The sequence below is a fragment of the Pipistrellus hanaki genome (genome assembly GCF_964339955.1).
Source record: "Pipistrellus hanaki genome assembly, chromosome: 2".
Taxonomy (NCBI): Eukaryota; Metazoa; Chordata; class Mammalia; order Chiroptera; family Vespertilionidae; genus Pipistrellus; species Pipistrellus hanaki.
The window spans coordinates 199,208,528-199,227,812 of NC_140504.1; the positions used below are offsets into that span (position 1 = coordinate 199,208,528).

Genomic DNA, 19,285 nt, shown 5'->3' on the forward strand with positions numbered 1-19,285 from the left:
CAGCTGTTTCCTGCACAACCCCCACTGGGGATGTGCCCGCAACCAAGGTACATGCCCTTGACCGGAATCGAACCTGGAACCTTTCAGTCTGCAGGCCGACGCTCTATCCACTGAGCCACACCGGTTCGGGCTCCACGTTTAACTTTTGAGGGGCCTTCGCCTGGTCCCCGAGTCCCCCCCCCCGGCACACGACGCAGGCCGCCCCCTGGGAGCCTTGCGCTTTGCCATCGCGGGAGAGCCATGGGGGGGCCCTGGGCCCTGGCCTCTGAGGCAGTGACCCCGGCTCAGGGTCCACAGGGGCTGCTTCTGGGGGGCAGTAACTCCGGAACCGCACCCCGCCCGGCCTGCTGAGAGCCGGGGGCGCTGGAGGAAGGAGCCCTGTCCGGCTGCTGGAGGGGGGCAGGCAGAGAACCTACACCCCCCCCCCCATTCCTGGTGCAAAGCCCGCCAGCCTCAGCCCTCGCCCTCGCCCTCCCCGCCCCCCGCCCCGCCCCCCGCCCCGCCCCCGCCGGCGGGCTCCCCTTGGCGGCGTGAGCCCGGAGCCCCGGGCTTTCCCACACTCCGGCCCATTCACGGCCTAAACGGCCCACAAAGCCGGCGTGTGCCTGGGGCCGCGCTGCCATCTGGCCTCCGCCGGGAGGGGCTTTCATCCCACGGACTCGGCCCATTCACCCCGTTCCCACTGCCGAGAGCGGATCAAAGTGGTTGGCCCGGGAGGGGGCGGGGGGCGCCCATGGCCCCCTGGCCGCGGGCCAGCCACCCTCCGCCGCGGGTGGGCGCGCACTGGGCAGGAGGGGCTGGACCGTGACTCCCGGCACGTGTGTCTCATTGGGGCTGGGGGCCGGCTGGGAGGAGGGGCCGGGCAGGACACAGCCCAGCCACGGCCCTCCACGCTGGGTGCAGCCCTCCCCTCTGGGAGAGCCCCGAGGGCCCCCCTCCCCGCCAGCATCCAGGCCACAGGAGGCTCAGCCTGTGGAGGCTGTGCCAGGGCCCTGCGCCCACACCCTCCGCCTTGGCGAGGCCCCCGGGGGCTGCCCCCCGCAGGCTGTGGACATGAGGGCCCCACCCCAGGGGCACACTGGCACAGCCTCACTCTGGCACCCGCAGAGCCTGCAGCACCCGCCAGACCCCCCCACGGTGCCAGCCCCTGCCCGTGCCCGGGCTGTGCGCAGGGGGTGGGCGTGTGGCCCGGCTGCCCATCACCCTGGAGCCTCTGCCCGTTGGCACCAAACGAGCCGTGGGGTCCCGTCTGCTCACAGCGCGGCCCTCCGCCCTCAGATGATGGGTTTTCCCTGTGGGTCCTAAGGGCCTGTCTGAGCTGGTACCACTTTTGAGGGGACTCTGGGCTGCCCTGCTCCGCCCTCTTGCCTGCCACCTGGCACCCCCTCAGGACGTCCAGGCAGAGCCAGCCTGGCCGTGCCCCCAGGCTGTGCGGCCTGGGCAGTGAGAGCCTGGGTGGACTCTGGCCACATGGGGGGCACCTGTGGGTTCACAGCACCCGAGATGCCTGGCCTGACACGCTGCTCCTGGGGGCATTGGCTGGGGGGCTCTGTGCTGGGCACGGCACCCTCTCTGGCTCCCGGACGTTCCCTAAAGCCGTCACGGAGGCAGGGCAGCCCGTGTTTCCCTCGGGAGAAGTCCTGTGTCCCAGGTGACACCCCAGGACCCACCACAGAGGCCCCTGGTCCACCTGTGCACGGGGTGGCCGCCCTCCCGGGGCAGCAGGTCCCTGTGGGGAGGTGCCCGCAGCCGGGAAGCCAGTGCACTGGTCCCTGATCAGCCCGCCAGCAGGGGAGGGGACGGGAGGGAGGGGAGGGCAGGGGAGAGGAGGGAGGGGAGGTCGTGTCCCCCTCCCCCGCCTGGGAAACGGCGGCACACTGAGGCGCGGGCCGGCGTCAGGCCGGATGCTAATGAGGGCGCGTTCCCACAGCCGGACATTGTGCGGCCCACCTGCTCCCGCGGCTTTGTGCCCGCCATTCACATGCCGCTGTGTGCGGCCGCCATTGGCCGCGAGCGTGGGAACCGCCGCGGCGCCCGGGCCCCAGGGCCAGCCCGCCCCGCCGCCTATAAAACCGCTCCGCCGGCTGCCAGCTCTGCTCCCGCCGCTCCGGCTCCGGTGCCCGCTCCCGCTCTCCGCCAGCATGGCCCCCGGCGCCGCCGCCCTGGAGCTGCTGAGCCCCAAAGAGAAGAACCGAGTAAGTGCGCGCGCGCCCCGCGCCCCGCTCCCCGGTCCCGCGCTCCCTCTCCGCGCCCCGCGCTACCCTCCCCGGCCCCGAGCCCCTCGCGCCCTCGCCGGCCCTGCGCCCCGCACGCCCTCCCCGACCCCGCGCCCCGCTCTCCGCTCCCCGCGCCCCCCTCCCCGGCCCTGCGCCCCGCACGCCCTCCCCGACCCCGCGCTCCCCTCTCCGGGCCCCGCGCCCCCCTCCCCGGTCCAGCGCTCCCTCTCCGCGCCCCGCGCTTTCCTCCCCTCTCCGCGCCCCGCGCTCCCCTCCCCGGCCCCGAGCCCCGTGCGCCCTCCTACGCCCCGCGCCCCGCGTTCCCCTCTCCGCGCCCCGCGTTCCCCTCCCCGCTCCCTGACACCTCCTCCCCGCGCCCCGCGCTCCGTTCCCCGCGGCCCGCGCCTGACGCCTCCCCCTGCAGCTGCGGAAGCCCGTGGTGGAGAAGATGCGCCGCGACCGCATCAACAGCAGCATCGAGCAGCTCAAGCTGCTGCTGGAGCAGGAGTTCGCGCGGCACCAGCCCAACTCCAAGCTGGAGAAGGCGGACATCCTGGAGATGGCCGTCAGCTACCTGAAGCACAGCAAGGGTGAGCCCGCGCCCCGCTTCCCCCTGCGCCCAGCTCCGCGCCCCCCGCACCCCCTCCTTGCCCGCCCCGCCCCGCGCCCCCCGCTGCCCGCCCCGCTCATGGCCGCCTCCCCGCAGCCTTCGCCGCCGCGGGCCCGCAGAGCCGGCAGCAGGACTTCCGCGAGGGCTACGCGTGGTGCCTGCAGGAGGCCGTGCAGTTCCTGGCGCTGCACGCGGCCGGCGACGCGCAGATGAAGCTGCTCTGCCACTTCCAGCGCCCGCCGCCCGCGCCCCCCACCCCTCACCCCGCGGCCAAGGCCGGCCCCGCGGCGCCCCAGCACCAGCCGCCCCGCGGCCTCTGGCGGCCCTGGTGACCGAGGGCCAGCGGGGCGCGGGGCAGGGCCGCCCGGCCCCGGCCCGGCCTCCGGAGAACGCGCCGCAGAGCCCCGCGCCCGCACCGCCAGCCGCCTGCGCCGTCCGGCCCGCGGGCTGTTTGCGTCGCGGCAGTGACTCCGGGAAGGGGGGGGGGGGGTCTGTGAAGCCCCAGCGGGACCCCTGCTGTGGAGGACCGTCTCCGCTCGCCCGCCGGCCGGCCTGGCGGGGCGTTGCCTTCCGTGAAGGCGGAACCTAGTGCGTCCTCATAGGAAGCGTGCCAGCCCCAAGGGGCGGAGGGACCGGGCCGCCGCTCCCAGTGGTGCGGGCGGGTCCCCACTCTGATCCTCACAGGATCCTGGGCGGGGGTGCTCCGGGCCTGGCTCTGTACTCAGAATCTGAACTGTTGTTCTCGGATTTCCAATAAAATCTGACTCCCTGTCCTCGCTGTCCTCCCGTTCCTGTTCCTCCGCAGCCGCCGCCCCACGGGGAGGGGAGGGCACTAGTGAGTGCAACAGCGGGTGGGACCCTGGGGTCACAGGACCAAGGGCTGGGTGCTGGGAGGGAGCAGGGGAGGAAGGGAGAAGCTGGGAGGGAGCAGGGGAGGAAGGGAGAAGCTGGGAGGGAGCAGGGGAGGGAGGGAGGAGGGGAGGGAGGGAGGAGCTGGGAGGGAGGAGGGGAGGAAGGGAGAAGCTGAGAGGGAGGAGGGAGGAAGGGAGAAGCTGGGAGGGAGAAGGGGAGGGAAGAGGGGAGGAAGGGAGGAGCTGGGAGGGTGAGGCAGGAGGGGGGACAGCCGGAGGCCTGGATCCCTGCCCCAGCCTCCCACCTGCTCCTGTGAGCACAGTGACGGCTCAGGACCTTCCCGCTCTGTCCCGGGAGGCCCCGCCTGCACCGGAGCTCACTGCCACAGCAGGGCTTTAGCCGGGCCAAACACAGCCTCCCGCTGGCCAGCAGCACCCACCCCTGGACAGGCCCCGGGGGCACCCGCCCTCCCTGCTGGAGGGACAGGCAGTGCAGGCCACAGGGGGTGATGGAGTGAATATGGAGGTGTCCTGACACGCCACAGGCAAAACCCGCGCCCTGGGATGAGGGGGATGTGGGACCAGGAGGCATGATATCCAGAGACGCGGCCCAGCCCGCCCCTCCTTCCAGCTCAGCACTTCCCTCCTGCCCTCTTCCCTCCCTTTCCATCTCCTCTGCAGGCCATGCCCACCGGCGCCCCCTCCAGGCCAGCCCAGAGCCTGCGGAGGCCCCGGGAGCAGTGAGCCCGGGACCGGAGCGCCTCTTACCGCAGGGGCAGCAGGCACGCCCGTCTGCCCACAGGCACCCCCTGCCCAGGGTCCCGGCTGAGAGCCTCTTGGGAGCAGACCCTGCACCCCTCCACCCAGCCTCCCGCCCAGAGCCACCCCCACCCCCAGGAAGACACCTGCAGTAAGAGGTGCCAGGCTGCCTCCCCGGCCCCAATGCCCGGCCCCTCCTGTCCGTCAGCCTGGAGTCTCAGCTCCACGGGCATCGGGCTCGCCAGGAGGCGGCCAAGGCCCGGAGAAAGGAAGTTACCGACCTGGGTCACCTGGCAGGCCGGCGTCAAGGCCACGTGGGGGACCCCTCTGTCCGCTCCCAACACTTCTTTCCCAAAGCGCCCCAGTGTCTGAGGGGGACACGTCGGAGCCGTTCCCCAGCACCACCACGGTGCCGTCCCAGCGCTGGGAGATGCTCAGCCCAAGGATCCCCTCGCCGCAGAGGCTGCTCCTCCAGGCAGACTCCGGCCCCTCCGCGGCTGGGCCGCCAGAGCTCACCGCCTCCCGGCTCAGAGCCGCACGTCTGTCTGCGATGCCCTCGAGGGCACGGTCCCCAACACCCACCTGGCCTGGGGCTTCCGGCACCCACACCCAGCACCCCTGGACACCCCCGGGCAGGGGTGACACGCGCCTCCCGCGCAGGCGCCAGGCTTGCAGCCCACTGGCGGGAAATCGGTCTCCGGTGGCCGGCAAGGCCCAGTGCCCCTCTGGCCGGGCTCAGAGCACCGAGGCCGCACGGAGCAGGGTGCAGAGGTTCTGCGTTGAGCTCCCTTCCGGGCCGGGCCTCTGGGACCCCCGCCCGGGCCGCCCGCGCCGCCCGAGCCCGTCCTCCAGCCGCCCAGACCACGGAGGGAAGCGGGGCGGGGCCGGCCCGCAGCCTCATTAGCATAATCTATGCGCGGGCGGCGTTTAGCAGTCAAATATATGCGCATATATCTCCATGGCTGATGAGGCTGGCCGGGCACATTCAAAATGGCGGAGTGCGGAGCGAGCGGCGGCGGGAGCAGCGGGGACGGCCTGGACAAGAGCATTACGCTGCCCCCCGACGAGATCTTCCGCAACCTGGAGAACGCCAAGCGCTTCGCCATAGACATCGGTAGCCGCGGGCGGGCGCGGGGACGGGGCGGCGCGCAGCGGGCGTGGGCGCGGCGGCGGGGCCGGCGGGCCGGGGGCGGTGGCAAGGACGAAGGGCGGGGCGCGGGCCGTGGGCGCGCACGGCCTGCCGGGCCTCGTAGTCAGCGGGCTGCCGGCGCGCACGGCCTGCCGGGCTTTGTAGTCCTAGGGCCGCCCGTGCGCACGCTAGTCGCGGAGGCCGGACTACAGCTCCCGGCAGGCTCCGCGCAGCGGGAGCGGGACATGCCGGGCCTTGTAGTCCGGCCTGGGGAGGGTCAGCAGCGCGGTGAGGCCTCTCCGGCCGCCTGGGGTGGCTGCCCGGGCCCGCGACAGGTCTGGGCCAGGATGTGGACGGGCGGGAGCCCCGGCTTTGGCCACGGAAGCCTTGACGGCCGCCCCGAGCCCAAACCGGCAGGACCTGATCTCAGCCGGTGGCCGTTTGGCGGGAGTTTCCATGACCTGGACGTGGGAGCTTGGAACCTCTGCCGGCCTCTGGCCAGAGCCTCCGAGTCTCCCGGGGGCTGCAGGGGAGCCCCAGGCCGGCTCTCGCCCCCGCCGCCCCCAGGCCCTGCCCCGCTCACTGCACAGGCCCCGTGCTCCCTCCCAGCATCCCGCTGTCACCGGACACTGAGCGGGGAGGTCACCTCGCTGGTAGGCAGCCAGCCCTCGGCCTGCCACGCTGCTGCTCTGCCCACCTATCAGGACAGAGGGCCTCCCGGGGTCAGCTTCCCCGGCGTGGAGGCCATAGCGGCTTTGCACCTCCTCCTGAGTTTGTGATTGCCCACCTCCAAGTGGGCAGTATCCCCTGCCCCCCAGCACCCTGCCCCACGGTTGCCGCTCAGTAGATGCTGGACAGACCTCACCTTTTGTCCCAGAGAAGCTGGGCCACTGGGTGGGCCTTTGCATTTATTGCGTCCCCACCGCAGGGACCAGCCCACGCTCCACAGCTGCGCTTGGAGCTCAGCTGGGTCAGGCGTGGGGGGGGCGCAGGTCCCGGTGGGGATGGAGACGTGGGGAGGGCCCGAGTTGCCCCCCTGCCCACCAGCGGCTGGGTGGTGGCAGGGGTGAGATGGTTGGAGGCCAGGTAGGTGCTGGGGTGGCTGGCGCAGACCAGACTCGGTGCCCACATGCTTGGGGTGCTGGAAACCCCGCCAAGGGGGTCACCCACCACCAGGCTTCCAGGGGCTCCCTTCGCCTCCTTCCCCGGGTCTCCACAGCACCCCCGGTGCTGCTCGGTGGAAGCACTGGGCTCGTCAGCTTCTCTCTTTGGGTCACTTTCCTCACCCGCTTGAAGCTGCTGATGAGCCACACGGTTGCCCAGAAACGGGGCAGCCTCCTTCCCGGGGCCAGGGCGCAGGGACGGCGCAGCTCCGGCTGGACAGCGGGGCCTGGGAGGAGCAGAGCTGTGGGCCCTGGAGCCCAGCCTCGGTGTGGTGCCCGCCGGGCCTTCAAGTTCACGTGGCAGCACACGCCCGTGCCCACGGCCACGTCCGGGAAGGAGAGCTCTGAGGGCCGGGCTCGGTGCCTCCGTCCGCCTCTCAGCGCCGTGTCTGTCACCGCAGGCGGGTCGCTGACCAAGCTGGCCTACTACTCCACCGTCCAGCACAAAGTGGCCAGGGTGAGGTCCTTCGACCACGCGGGCCAGGTGAGCGGGGTGTCCGGGGGCGGGCCTGGCACCAGCCCCCGCGGGGCGCCCCGGGCTATGGGGCCTGGCATCCCGGCCTCGGCTGCTGTCCCTGAGCGGCTCCCCCAGGTCCGCGCAGCCCCGGAGCTCCCGGGGGGCTTCCCGGAGCCCGTGTCGCCCCCTCTCCTCCTCACGGAGCTGCTTCCCCCAGGAACCTGCCCCCGCGGCTCTGCCCGGGGCTGGCCGCCGGGTCCTGCGTTTCTGGGTGACGGAAACGGGTGGGCGCGTGGCGGCTGGTCTCGGGTCTCCCCTCCCGCACGGCTCACAGACCCCCCTCCGCCCCAGGACGCGGAGCGGGACCGCGAGTCGCCCTACGAGATCTCCGTCCAGGAGGAGGTGACGCCCCGGCTGCACTTCATCAAGTTCGAGAACAGCTACATCGAGGCCTGCCTGGACTTCGTCCGGGACCACCTGGTCAACACCGAGACCAAGGTCATCCACGCCACCGGGGGCGGGGCCTACAAGTTCAAGGACCTCATCGAGCAGAAGCTGGGGCTGCGGTAAGGGGACCACAGGCCCCGGGCCTGGGAGCCGGTGGGGGCCGGGGGCAGGGCTCCCGCCAGGCTGCAGCAGGCTGCCCGTGGCCCAACCCCAGGACAGAAGGGGCAGGAAACGGCCTGTCCTCTGGGCGGAGGCTGGCTAGCCCTGGGGGCGGGGGCGGAGGCGGGGCCCTGGCGGGGGCGGGGCTTCAGGCGCACTCAGGGCGCTGGGCCGGCCACCCATGTGCCCTCCGCACAGAGGCCGAGGACCTCGTGTCCGTGGGTGAGGGGCTGCGCTCGGCAGCAGGAGGCGTCCGGGGCGGGCGCGGCGGGGTCCCCGTGGCCCGGCTGCTTCAGGGTGCCCTCCCCCGCAGCGTGGCCAAGGACGACGTGATGACCTGCTTGATAAAGGGCTGCAACTTCGTGCTGAAGAACATCCCGCACGAGGCCTTCGCGTACCAGAAAGACGCCGACCCCGAGTTCCGCTTCCAGACCAACCACCCCCACATCTTCCCCTACCTCCTGGTCAACATCGGCTCCGGCGTGTCCATCGTGAAGGTGAGCTGGCCCGCCGAGGGGCAGCCGCAGGGGCTCGGCAGGCGAGGGACCTGGCCCGGCCTGGCGGGTACGGCACCAGCCCCGCGCAGAGCTCCCGGCATCGGGCCCCGAGCCCTCCCGGGCGCGGCCGTCGGCAGCACGGTCCCCACGTCGGCCGGCCGCGGCCGGGGCCTGTGGTGGCGGCTGCTCCGCTCACCAGCGCCTCCCTCGGCCGCGGCCCGGACCTGCGGTGGCGGCTGCTCACCAGCGCCTCCCCTGGCCGCGGCCCGGGACTGCAGTGGCGGCCGCTCCGCTCACCAGCGCCTCCCCCGGCCGCAGCCCGGGACTGCAGTTGCGGCCGCTCCGCTCACCAGCGCCCCCCTCGGCAGGTGGAGACGGAGGACCGGTTCGAGTGGATCGGCGGCAGCTCCATCGGCGGCGGCACCTTCTGGGGGCTCGGGGCGCTGCTCACCAGGACGCAGGTGCTGGCCGGCGGGCTCTGGCTGCGGCTCCCCCCGGGGCTCCCCTCGGCCTCGCCCCCTGTCGGGGCCCCGCAGGGCGGGGTGCATCCGGTCGGCAGCACAAGCTCGGCTGCGGGTCCTGGCGGCCTGTCCCCCTCGCTCCTGGGCTTGGCTTCGGGCCGGGGTCCTCCCCACACCCACCCCTCACTGCTCCCCGCTCCGTCCCTGCAGAAGTTCGACGAGCTGCTGCACCTGGCCGCCAGGGGGCAGCACGCCAACGTGGACATGCTGGTGCAGGACATCTACGGCGGCGCCCACCAGACGCTGGGGCTCAGCGGCAACCTCATCGCCAGCAGCTTCGGGAAGTCGGCCACCACCGACCAAGGTGCGCCCGCTCGCCCTCCTGCCCCTGCCCTCCCCGGTGCCCCCGCCCCGCCCTCCCCGGTGCCCCCGCCCCGCCCTCCCCGGTGCCCCTGCCCCGCCCTGGTGCCCCCGCCCCGCCCACCCCGGGTGCTCCCCCCCACCCCCACCCCCCGCCCCGGCCCCGGTGCCCCCGCCCAGCGCCCGTCCCGCCCGCAGAGTTCTCCCCGGAGGACATGGCCAAGAGCCTGCTGCACATGATCAGCAACGACATCGGGCAGCTCGCCTGCCTCTACGCCCGGCTGCACGGCCTGGACCGCGTGTACTTCGGCGGCTTCTTCATCCGCGGCCACCCGGTCACCATGCGCACCATCACCTACAGCATCAGCTTCTTCTCCAAGGTGCGCCCGCCGCCACCGTGCCTGCCCCGCCTGTGACCGCCACCCGTGCCCGCCCAGGCCCCGGTGCCCGCCCAGCCCCAGTGCCCGCCCGCCCCCAGTGCCCGCCCCGCCACCCCGTGCCCGCCCAGGCCCCAGTGCCCGCCCAGCCCCAGTGCCCGCCCGCCCCCAGTGCCCGCCCGCCCCCAGTGCCCGCCCCGCCACCCCATGCCCGCCCCGCCACCCTGTGCCTGCCCGGCCCCCAGTGCCCGCCCAGCCCCCAGTGCCCTCCCGGCCCCCCAGTGCCCGCCCGCCCCCAGTGCCCTCCCAGCCCCCCAGTGCCTGCCCCGCCACCCCATGCCCGCCCGGCCCCCCAGTGCCCTCCCGGCCCCCCAGTGCCCTCCCAGCCCCCAGTGCCCTCTCAGCCACCAAGTGCCTGCCCGGCCCCCAGTGCCCTCCCGGCCTCCCAGTGCCCACCCAGCCCCCCAGTGCCCGCCTGCCCGGCCTCCCGCCCCTCCCCCGTGAGCTGGCACCTGCGGGGGCTGAGCCGGCAGGTGACCGTCTCCCCGTGAGCGCGGCAGAGCTCCGGGCCGGCGGCAGGCGGGCGGACGGCGGGCGGACGGGCGGGCCGGCGTTCACCCCGTTGGGGTCGTCCCCCCGTATTTCCCGAAGGACGGCCTTTCGTCTGCGCTCCACCCAGTCCGCTGGCACATCGCGCGGACGACTCAGGACCCATCCCCCGTCCGGCGGGGTTGGAGTTGGGGTTGGGGTTGGGGGTGGAGCAGGCGGACTAGCCAGTCACAGCCGGCGCCTCGGGGGTCTGCGTTGCAGGGGGAGGTCCAGGCGCTGTTCCTGAGGCACGAAGGCTACCTGGGCGCCATCGGGGCCTTTCTCAAGGGAGCCGAGCAGGACAGTGAGTGGGTGCGGGGGGGGGGGGGGGCCTGGGGAGGGGGAGGGGTGGTGGGCACAGGTGTGGGGGGAGGGGGGCTGTGGAGGAGGAGGGGGCCTGCGGAGGGGTAGGGGGTGGTGGGCACAGGTGTGGGGGGAGGGGGCCTGGGGAGGGGGAGGGGTGGTGGGCACAGGGGTGGGTGGAGGGCGGCTGCGGGGCGGGTCCCCAGCCCTACCTCTGGCCGTCCCCCGTCCCGTCTGCGCTGGGCGGGCCGGGCTGGCCCTTGGCTGTGACCGCCCTGCGGGCGGAGGGCGGCCTGCGGGCCTGCGTGTGACAGAAGCCGGTCCCGGGGAGGGACACGGGCCCGAGGCAGGCGCTGGGAGCGCAGCCTCCCCTCTGAAGGCGGCCCCCCCCCCCCCCCGCCTCGTCGCTGTCGGCCAGGGGCCTGGCCGGGGGGCTGTTGGTGGGACGGCGCCCGGACTCAGGTGCAGGTTCCGTTCCCGGAGGCACCTGCCCGGGTCGGGGTCGGGGTCGGGGTCGGGCGGGCGTGGTGCCCGCGGAGGCAGCGACGGTGCCCCTCCCTCCGCCTCTGAGTCAGTGAGAGCACCCCGCGGGCGAGGATTGAGTAAATGAGTGAGACAAACGGGCGCACAGCAGGCTCCGGGGTGCTGGCCGGTAACACCCTTCTCCCTCCAGACCCCGACCAGTACAGCTGGGGCGAGAACTACGCGGGCAGCTCCGGGCTGATGAGCTCGGCCCCCGAGCTCGGCCCCGCGCAGGGGGCCCTGAAGGGCGGCACGGTGAGTGGCTGCCGTCCGGTCCGCACGCGGGGCCGGGGTGTCTCGCTGGCAGGAAGCGACGGGGAGAGGTGGGCGGCCGGGAGGGTGACTGACCGGGAGGGCGACTGACCGAGGGCGACTGACCGAGGGCGACTGACCGGGAGGGCGACTGACCGAGGGCGACTGACCGGGAGGGCGACTAACCGAGGGCGACTGACCGAGGGCGACTGGCCGGGAGGGCGACTGACCGAGGGCGACTGACCGAGGGCGACTGACCGAGGGCGACTGGCCGGGAGGGCGACTGACCGAGGGCGACTGACCGAGGGCGACTGGCTGGGAGGGCGACTGACCGAGGGCGACTGACCGGGAGGGCGACTGACTGAGGGCGACTGACCGAGGGCGACTGACCGGGAGGGCGACTGACCGAGGGTGACTGACCGAGGGCGACTGACCGGGAGGGCGACTGACCGAGGGCGACTGACTGAGGGCGACTGACCGGGAGGGCGACTGACCGAGGGCGACTGACCGAGGGTGACTGACCGAGGGTGACTGACCGAGGGCGACTGACCTCGTGGGAGCAGACAGGGTCCAGCGGGCGGAGGGCACCGCGGGCCCTGGCGGGCGGGCGGGCCCCGAGGTGGGGGCTCTGCCGGCCTCTCCCTGGGCAGCTCGTTGGCCTCAGACGAAGCACAGCCGATGTGCCCGCGTCCCGCCCCCAGTTCGACCTCCTGGAGATGGATCGGCTGGAGCGGCCGCTGGTCAGCCTGCCGCTGCTCCTGGACCCGGCGTCCTACGTGCCCGACACCGTGGACCTCACGGACGACGCCCTGGCCCGCAAGTACTGGCTCGGCTGCTTCGAGGAGGCCCTGGACGGGGTGAGGCGCTCGGCCGGGTGGGTGGCCGCCAAAGCCCGGCCCCAGGCAGTGTCCGGCGAGGGGGCGCCCGGAGCTGGCCCCTGCGGGCGGGCCGCTTCCTCCTGGGGGAGCAGTGGCTCCTGGTTCGCGGGGACGGTGAGCTGGGACGAGGCATCCTGGGGCTCGTGGTTTACAAATCCCGGCTGGTCCCTGCGCTTCCTCAGGAGGCACGGAGCGACCGGCCCTCCTCGGCCCCTGGGCCCTGGGTCTGTTTCCTGGGAGGGTCCCTCCTGCCGGACCCCGCGGCTCTGAGGACGGTCCCCGCCTCCTGGCTGCTCGGGGCGGAGCCGATGGCACGGCCCGAGCCCGGGCCGGCAGCCGGGCCCGTTCCCGCCGGCAGAGGCCCCGCTGGAGGGCCTGCGGGCCCCGTCCCCGCTGGAGGGCCTGCGGGCCCCGTCCCCGCTGGAGGGCCTGCGGGCCCCGTCCCCGCGCCTGCGGGCCCCGTCCCCGCGCCGCCGGGCCCCGTCCCCGCGCCTGCGGGCCCCGTCCCCGCGCTGCCGGCCCCGTCCCCGCGCCTGCGGGCCCCGTCCCCGCGCCTGCGGGCCCCGTCCCCGCTGGAGGGCCTGCGGGCCCCGTCCCCGCTGGAGGGCCTGCGGGCCCCGTCCCCGCGCCTGCCGGCCCCGTCCCCACGCCTGCGGGCCCCGTCCCCGCGCCGCCGGGCCCCGTCCCCGCGCCGCCGGGCCCCGTCCCCGCGCGGGGCTGCGGTGCTGCTGACCCCCGGCCTCGGCAGGTGGTGAAGCGCGCCGTGGCCAGCCAGCCGGGGGCGGCGGACGCGGCGGAGCGGGCGGAGAAATTCCGCCACAAGTACTGGGACAAGCTGCAGACGCTGCGCCTCCAGCCCTTGTGAGCACGGTGCCCCTCCCCCCTCCCCCCTGCCCGCCCGTCCCCTCTCTGCTGTGGGCGCGGGCGCTGTGGGTGCTGTGGGCGCTGTGGGTGCTGTGGGCGCTGTGGGTGCGGGCGCTGTGGGTGCTGTGGGCGCTGTGGGTGCGGGCGCTGTGGGTGCTGTGGGTGCGGGCGCTGTGGGTGCTGTGGGTGCGGGCGCTGTGGGTGCTGTGGGCACTGTGGGCGCTGTGGGTGCGGGCGCTGTGGGTGCGGGCGCTGTGGGTGCTGTGGGCGCGGACGCTGTGGGTGCTGTGGGTGCTGGCGCTGTGGGTGCTGTGGGCGCGGACGCTGTGGGTGCTGTGGGTGCGGGTGCTGTGGGTGCTGTGGGTGCTGTGGGCGCGGGTGCTGGGAGGGTGGCCCGGACGGCGTCCGCCCGCTCAGCCCTCCTCCGGGCTCTGTCTGCAGCGCCTACGGGACCCTGACGGTGCGCAGCCTCTTGGACACGAGGGAGCACTGCCTGAACGAGTTCAACTTCCCGGACCCCTACTCCCAGGTGAGTGCGGGCGGGCGGGCGTCTGACCCCCACTCCCAGGTGCGTGCGGGCGTCTGACCCCCACTCCCAGGTGTGTGAGGGGCGGGCTGACCCCCACTCCCAGGTGCGTGCGGGCGTCTCACCCCCACTCCCAGGTGCGTGCAGGCGTCTGACCCCCACTCCCAGGTGCGTGCGGGCGTCTGACCCCCAACCCCCGGTGCGTGAGGGGCGGGTTGACCCCCACCCCCCAGTGAGTGAGGGGCAGGCACGGGGTTTGGCCGCCCGGCCCCAGCGCTGGGGCTGCACCTGGAGCAGCACCCGCTGAAGAGCCGCAGCCGGAGGCCGTGGGGACCCGGGCGGAGAGCGCTCCCCTCGGCCAGAGGGGGTGGCGAGGGGTCAGGGGGCACCGGGCTGGGCCGTGGACGTGTGGAACCAGGGCCTGTGCTGACCAGGGGGGCGCGGCCTCCCAGGAGCGGGCTCTCCTGTGCCCGTCCCCCTGGCCTCCCGAGGCCTCGGGTTTGTGGGCTCTGTCCTCCCTCGGTGACCGGGCCAGGGGCAGTCCAGGCCCCGCTCCACAGCGATCACCGGGCCGGGCGCCTGCCCTCACTGGTGCCTGAGCCGCGGCAGCGCCGCCGACGGGCCGGCCGGGGCGGGAGGCTCCAGCGGGCGGGCGGGCCGGGCGGCACTGCCCTCGGGGGTCAGTCGGCTCCGTCCCCGCAGGTGAAGCAGAAGGAGAACGGCGTGGCACTGCGGTGCTTCCGGCAGGTGGTGCAGGCGCTGGACGCGCTGGCCTGGGAGGAGCGGCAGCTGGCGCTGGTGCGGGGCCTGCTGGCCGGCAACGTCTTCGACTGGGGCGCCAAGGCCGTGTCCGAGTGGGTGCCCCGCCCGCCTCCGGGTCCCCTCCCCCCATAGCCCGCAGGTCCCTCCCCAACTGCCCGCAGGGCTCCGGGTCCAGCAGCTGCTGAGACGGGCCCCTGGGATGGGCCCTGGGATGGGCCCTGGGATGGTCACTGGGATGGGCCCTGGGATGGGCCCTGGGATGGTCTCTGGGATGGTCACTGGGATGGGCCCTGGGATGGGCCCTGGGATGGGCCCTGGGATGGTCACTGGGATGGGCCCTGGGATGGGCCCTGGGATGGTCTCTGGGATGGTCACTGGGATGGGCCCTGGGATGGGCCCTGGGATGGGCCCTGGGATGGTCACTGGGATGGTCACTGGGATGGGCCCTGGGATGGGCCCTGGGATGGTCACTGGGATGGGCCCTGGGATGGGCCCTGGGATGGTCTCTGGGATGGTCACTGGGATGGGCCCTGGGATGGGCCCTGGGATGGGCCCTGGGATGGTCACTGGGATGGGCCCTGGGATGGGCCCTGGGATGGTCACTGGGATGGGCCCTGGGATGATCACTGGGATGGGCCCTGGGATGGGCCCTGGGATGGTCACTGGGATGGGCCCTGGGATGGGCCCTGGGATGGTCACTGGGATGGGCCCTGGGATGGTCACTGGGATGGTCTCTGGGATGGTCTCTGGGATGGTCTCTGGAATGGGCCCTGGGATGGGCCCTGGGATGGTCACTGGGATGGGCCCTGGGATGGGCCCTGGGATGGTCACTGGGATGGGCCCTGGGATGGGCCCTGGGATGGTCTCTGGGATGGTCACTGGGATGGGCCCTGGGATGGTCACTGGGATGGGCCCTGGGATGGGCCCTGGGATGGTCACTGGAATGGGCCCTGGGATGGGCCCTGGGATGGTCACTGGGATGGGCCCTGGGATGGGCCCTGGGATGGTCTCTGGGATGGTCACTGGGATGGGCCCTGGGATGGTCACTGGGATGGTCACTGGGATGGGCCCTGGGATGGGCCCTGGGATGGTCACATGGAGCAGCCCGGCCCGGCCCGGCCGTGAGGAGGCAGCAGTGAGGGGACCGGGTCCTGGTCGGCTCGGCTGCTGGGGGTGGGGGAGCCCCTCCCTCCCCAGATGGCGCCTGTGGGCCAGGGGTGTGGGGGTGGGGCCGACGCTCCCACTGGCCAAGGCCAGCGCTGGTCACCGCGTGGAGCAGGGCCCCCCAGGAGCAGGGCCCCCTTCCCCCGTGGAGAGCAGGGCCCCCCCCGTGGGTGAAGGCCCCTGTGGAGCAGGGCCCCCGTGGAGCAGGGCCCCCATGGGTGAAGGCCCCCGTGGAGCAGGGCCCCCGTGGAGCAGGGCCCCCGTGGAGCAGGGCCCCCGTGGAGCAGGGCCCCCGTGGAGCAGGGCCCCCCGTGGAGCACCCCCCCTGTGGAGCAGGCCCCTGTGGCGTCTGTCTGAAGTGGGAGGCCCTGTGCCGCTCGGGCCGGCGGTAGCACGAATGACCGGCCCAGCGCGGTGGGCAGGGAGCCGCGGCCGCGTCCTGGTGTGAGACTCCCTCTTTCCTCCCTGTGCAGCGTCCTCGAGTCTGACCCCCAGTTTGGGTTTGAGGAGGCGAAGAGGAAGCTGGAAGGTAGGACGCCCGGGGCGCCCCTGGGGCCGGGGTGGGTGGGAATGGGGGTGGAGGGTGAGGGGGTGAGGGTGGGGTTGGGGGGAGGCGGGGCCTGTGGAGGTGAGGGGACCACCCCTGAGCTCTGCGGGGAAGGGGTGTGAGGTGGTTGCGGGGCGCACTGACCGCACCCTGTGCCCCCAGAGCGGCCCTGGCTGGTGGACTCGTACGACACGTGGCTGCAGAGACTGAAGGTACATGCTGTGCCCCGTCCCGGGCCACATGGGCGGGACCAGCGGGGTCACAGGAGGGCGGGGGCCCCTACGTCCCGCCAGCACCCCGCTGCAAGGCCCAGCTGACCGTTCCCTGTCCCGAGCCTGACCCCCGGGGACCCCCGAGGGGGGCCTGACCTCAGCTCAGGGCGTTGGGGGCAGCGGCTCTGGAAGCTCAGGGCCGCCCAGCGCCCGGCCCGCAGCCCGTCCGGGAGTGGCGTGGGGGCGGGCGGGCGGGCGGGCGGAGGGGCTGGAACGCTTGGCCGCGCTGTGCCCAACTGGACGTCCTGGTTTTGTCTTGCAGGGGCCCCCTCACAAATGTGCCTTAATTTTCGCAGATAACAGTGGAGTAGACGTCATTTTGGGAGTCTTCCCCTTTGTCAGGGAGCTTCTGTCTAGAGGGACGGAGGTGAGTGTGGGCTGACGCGGGGCCTTGCCCGGCTGCGCCGCCGGCAGGTAGGTGCGGGCGAGCAGCGGCCGGTGCCGGGCGCCTGCCTCCACCCGCCGCTCCTCCGCGGGCCCCTGGGCGGTGTCCCGGCCACGCACCCGCAGCTCGGGGGCGGGGCAGGGGGGGCGCAGCTGGGCTGGGGCTGCGCGGCCGGGGGGGCCCTCACACGCCGGGGTGTCTGCTGCAGGTCATCCTGGCGTGCAACTCGGGCCCCGCCCTCAACGACGTCACCTACAGCGAGTCCCTCCTCGTGGCCGAGCACATCGCAGCCATGGACCCTGTTATCCAGTAAGCCTGGCGGGGCGGGGCCTGGCGGGGGTGGGGGGCGGGGCCTGGCGGGGATGGGGTGGGGCCTGGTGGGAGGCAGGGCGGGGCCTGGCGGGGCGGGGCGGGGCCTGGAGTGTCAGGTCCCCCCTCACCGCGCCCTGTGCCCACAGCTCGGCGCTCCAAGAAGAGCGGCTGCTGCTCATGCAGACGGGCTCCAGCTCGCCCTGCCTGGACCTCAGGTACCGCCGCTCGCTCCCCTGGCCCGGCCCCTCCCCGCCCCGTGCGGTCAGCCCCCTGCCCTCGGCCCGTCCCAGCATCACCACGCTCTGGCTCCCGTGGGCGGGAGACGTGGACACTGGGCGCCCGGCTCTGAGCTGCGGCCCGTCCCCCAGGCAGCTGGTCCTGCTCAGGCTCCCCCCGGTCTGAGCATAGAGACACCCCGCCCCCCAGCCGCGATGGCCGTCTCAGTCCGCCCGGCGGTCACCCAGCCGGTGTCACCACGCCGTGGCCAGGCCACTGCTGACCGCAGGGCAGGAGGCAGATCCACGGTGGGACAGATCCTTTATAATCTCTTTTTAAAATACATTTGTATTGATCACAGAGGGGAAACCGGAGAGCTAGAAGCCCGGTGATGAGAGAGGATCTTTGATTGGTTGCCTCCTCATGCTCTCTACTGGGAAGGGAGCCTTGACCCTAATCGAACCTGGGACCCTTCAGTCTGCAGGCCAACGCTCTGACCACTGAGCAACACCAGCCGGGGCGGGGCAGGTCCTTTAGAGGTCAGAGTAGGAGGCGTCGCTGCCGCTGCTTCCAGCCGGGCTGCCCGCGGGCCGGCCTGGGGGCCCCGTCCGGGGGGGTCTCCGTGCCCGGGGGCAGGCGGGGGGCGGGCGGGGTGACCGCGCCATCAGAGCCCGCCTCACTGCCTCCTCCCACAGCCGCCTGGACGAGAGGCTGGCGGTGCTGGTGCAGGAGCGCGGCACGGACCTGGTGGTGATCGAGGGCATGGGCCGGGCCGTGCACACCAACTACGGCGCCGCCCTGCGCTGCGAGAGCCTCAAGCTGGCGGTGCTCAAGAACCCCTGGCTGGCCGCGCGCCTCGGCGGCCGGCTCTTCAGCGTCATCTTCAAGTTCGAGGTCCCGGCCCAGTGAGCCCGCCCGCCGCCCGCCCCGGGCACCAGGGACGGACTGGGCGGCACCGACGCCGTCGATATTTATGTTGTGCTTCGTGACTCAGGCGGGCGCGGCGGCTGCTCCGGCACGGGCGCTCCTCACGCCGCTGTGTCCGTGCCGGAGGCCTGCCCGCCGGGACACTCGCATTGGATGTATTTAACTGTTAAATAACTTTTGTATATGTGAAATATCTATCGCCTGTCGGCACACAGGCGCGGCACACACCTAATAGAGTTTCCAGAGTGAGCCCGTGCTTGTGCCTCTGCTGCGCCGTCCGGAGCCTGCGGCCCTCCCCGGCGATGCCTCCGCAGCCACGCCCAGAGCGAGGCCCCACTGCTCCGCCCAGGCCTGTGCGGGGGACGGCAGGGCCCGGGCAGCTCCGGCTGAGCAGGCGAGCGGAGCCTCGGCCTGGAGGGCTCTCGGGAGCAGGTGCGTCTTCAGAGCTCCTCAGACCTTGGGCTTTGCTGCCGTAGCCTGAGCCTGTGCCCACAGCCCTGCCCGGGCCTGGGGGCTCCCTGGCCCAGCCCTGGCGGTGGCACCGGTGGCAGGAGCCCCTTTCCCTGGCTGCTCCCCCAACAGGACGTGTCCTTGGGGTGCAGACTGGCGCCATCACGCAGGACGCCTTTGGGGACCTGCAAGGCCCCGCTTGTGCGCCAGGCGGGAGGGCTGAGTCTGTCCATGTTTCTTAGGATTTCGGAGAGCCTGCCAGACGCTGCGTGGGCCTGCCCCCCCCCAGCCTGGAGGAACCAGCAACAAGGGCCGGGTGCGTTCAGGCAAGGCCACCTGGCTGTCCCCCCAGGGCCCTGAGTGTCCACCTTTCTGCCCACCCTTTCCTTTCCCCTGAGGCCCCCGGTCACTGCCCCCACGGAAGCCGGGGCCCTGGGCCCTGCAGGTGGCTCTGCTGGGAGCCGGGCGCCTGCACTGCCCGGCAGCAGGCACAGGCGGAGCCAGTCCACAGCGCTGGGCGGAGGCCACGCTCTCCGGACGCTGCACACAGGACGTCGGCAGGAGGCCACGGGGCCGCCCACGGCGAGGGGAGCGTGTTCTTTGCAGTCGTGTTCGGGAGTTTATAGTCTAGAGTGGCACAGAGCAGGGACCCTGTAGAGCAAGCCAGGGCAGGGCCTGGGCCTCACGGGCTGGGCACCCCCCCCCCCCACGCATCACACGGCAAACACCGGGAAACGGGGCACTCAGCCCATTTTAATGCCATAGAAGCTTTGTCTCTGTAGATGTGTGTGCACACGTGGTAAAACGCTGTGACAACGCTGCCAGGGGTGG

The 19,285-nt window shown here is 73.2% G+C and overlaps 2 protein-coding genes across 2 annotated transcripts; both read left to right on the plus strand.

The window, feature by feature from the left end:
* Window positions 1-4,406, plus strand: HES5 (hes family bHLH transcription factor 5). Its single transcript, XM_084871338.1, has 4 exons — window positions 1-897; window positions 929-2,195; window positions 2,641-2,806; window positions 2,923-4,406. Exons 2-4 carry the CDS (start codon window positions 1,905-1,907, stop codon window positions 3,156-3,158), a joined length of 693 nt encoding a protein of 230 aa, XP_084727464.1. The 5' UTR covers window positions 1-897; window positions 929-1,904; the 3' UTR covers window positions 3,159-4,406.
* Window positions 4,407-5,390: 984 nt separating this feature from the next.
* On the plus strand, window positions 5,391-18,272 carry PANK4 (pantothenate kinase 4 (inactive)). Its single transcript, XM_084875784.1, has 19 exons — window positions 5,391-5,550; window positions 7,130-7,212; window positions 7,537-7,751; window positions 8,105-8,288; window positions 8,657-8,749; window positions 8,960-9,113; window positions 9,308-9,489; window positions 10,297-10,378; window positions 11,051-11,154; window positions 11,853-12,008; window positions 12,778-12,890; window positions 13,335-13,422; window positions 14,122-14,273; window positions 15,819-15,874; window positions 16,055-16,104; window positions 16,427-16,531; window positions 16,758-16,858; window positions 17,008-17,076; window positions 17,773-18,272. The coding sequence occupies exons 1-19, from the start codon at window positions 5,427-5,429 to the stop codon at window positions 17,984-17,986; spliced, it is 2,325 nt and encodes a 774-aa protein (XP_084731910.1). The 5' UTR covers window positions 5,391-5,426; the 3' UTR covers window positions 17,987-18,272.
* Window positions 18,273-19,285: the final 1,013 nt, after the last annotated feature.

Excerpts from the sequence above, each read along its gene's own strand:
- PANK4 (XM_084875784.1), top strand. The coding sequence starts at position 5,427 with ATGGCGGAGTGCGGAGCGAGCGGCGGCGGGAGCAGCGGGGACGGCCTG. Across the intron at positions 9,114-9,307 it reads GTCGGCCACCACCGACCAAG|AGTTCTCCCCGGAGGACATG; the intron begins GTGCGCCCGCTC and ends TCCCGCCCGCAG. Across the intron at positions 16,532-16,757 it reads TTCTGTCTAGAGGGACGGAG|GTCATCCTGGCGTGCAACTC; the intron begins GTGAGTGTGGGC and ends TGTCTGCTGCAG.
- HES5 (XM_084871338.1), top strand. The coding sequence starts at position 1,905 with ATGCTAATGAGGGCGCGTTCCCACAGCCGGACATTGTGCGGCCCACCT. Across the intron at positions 2,196-2,640 it reads GCCCCAAAGAGAAGAACCGA|CTGCGGAAGCCCGTGGTGGA; the intron begins GTAAGTGCGCGC and ends CTCCCCCTGCAG. Across the intron at positions 2,807-2,922 it reads CTACCTGAAGCACAGCAAGG|CCTTCGCCGCCGCGGGCCCG; the intron begins GTGAGCCCGCGC and ends GCCTCCCCGCAG.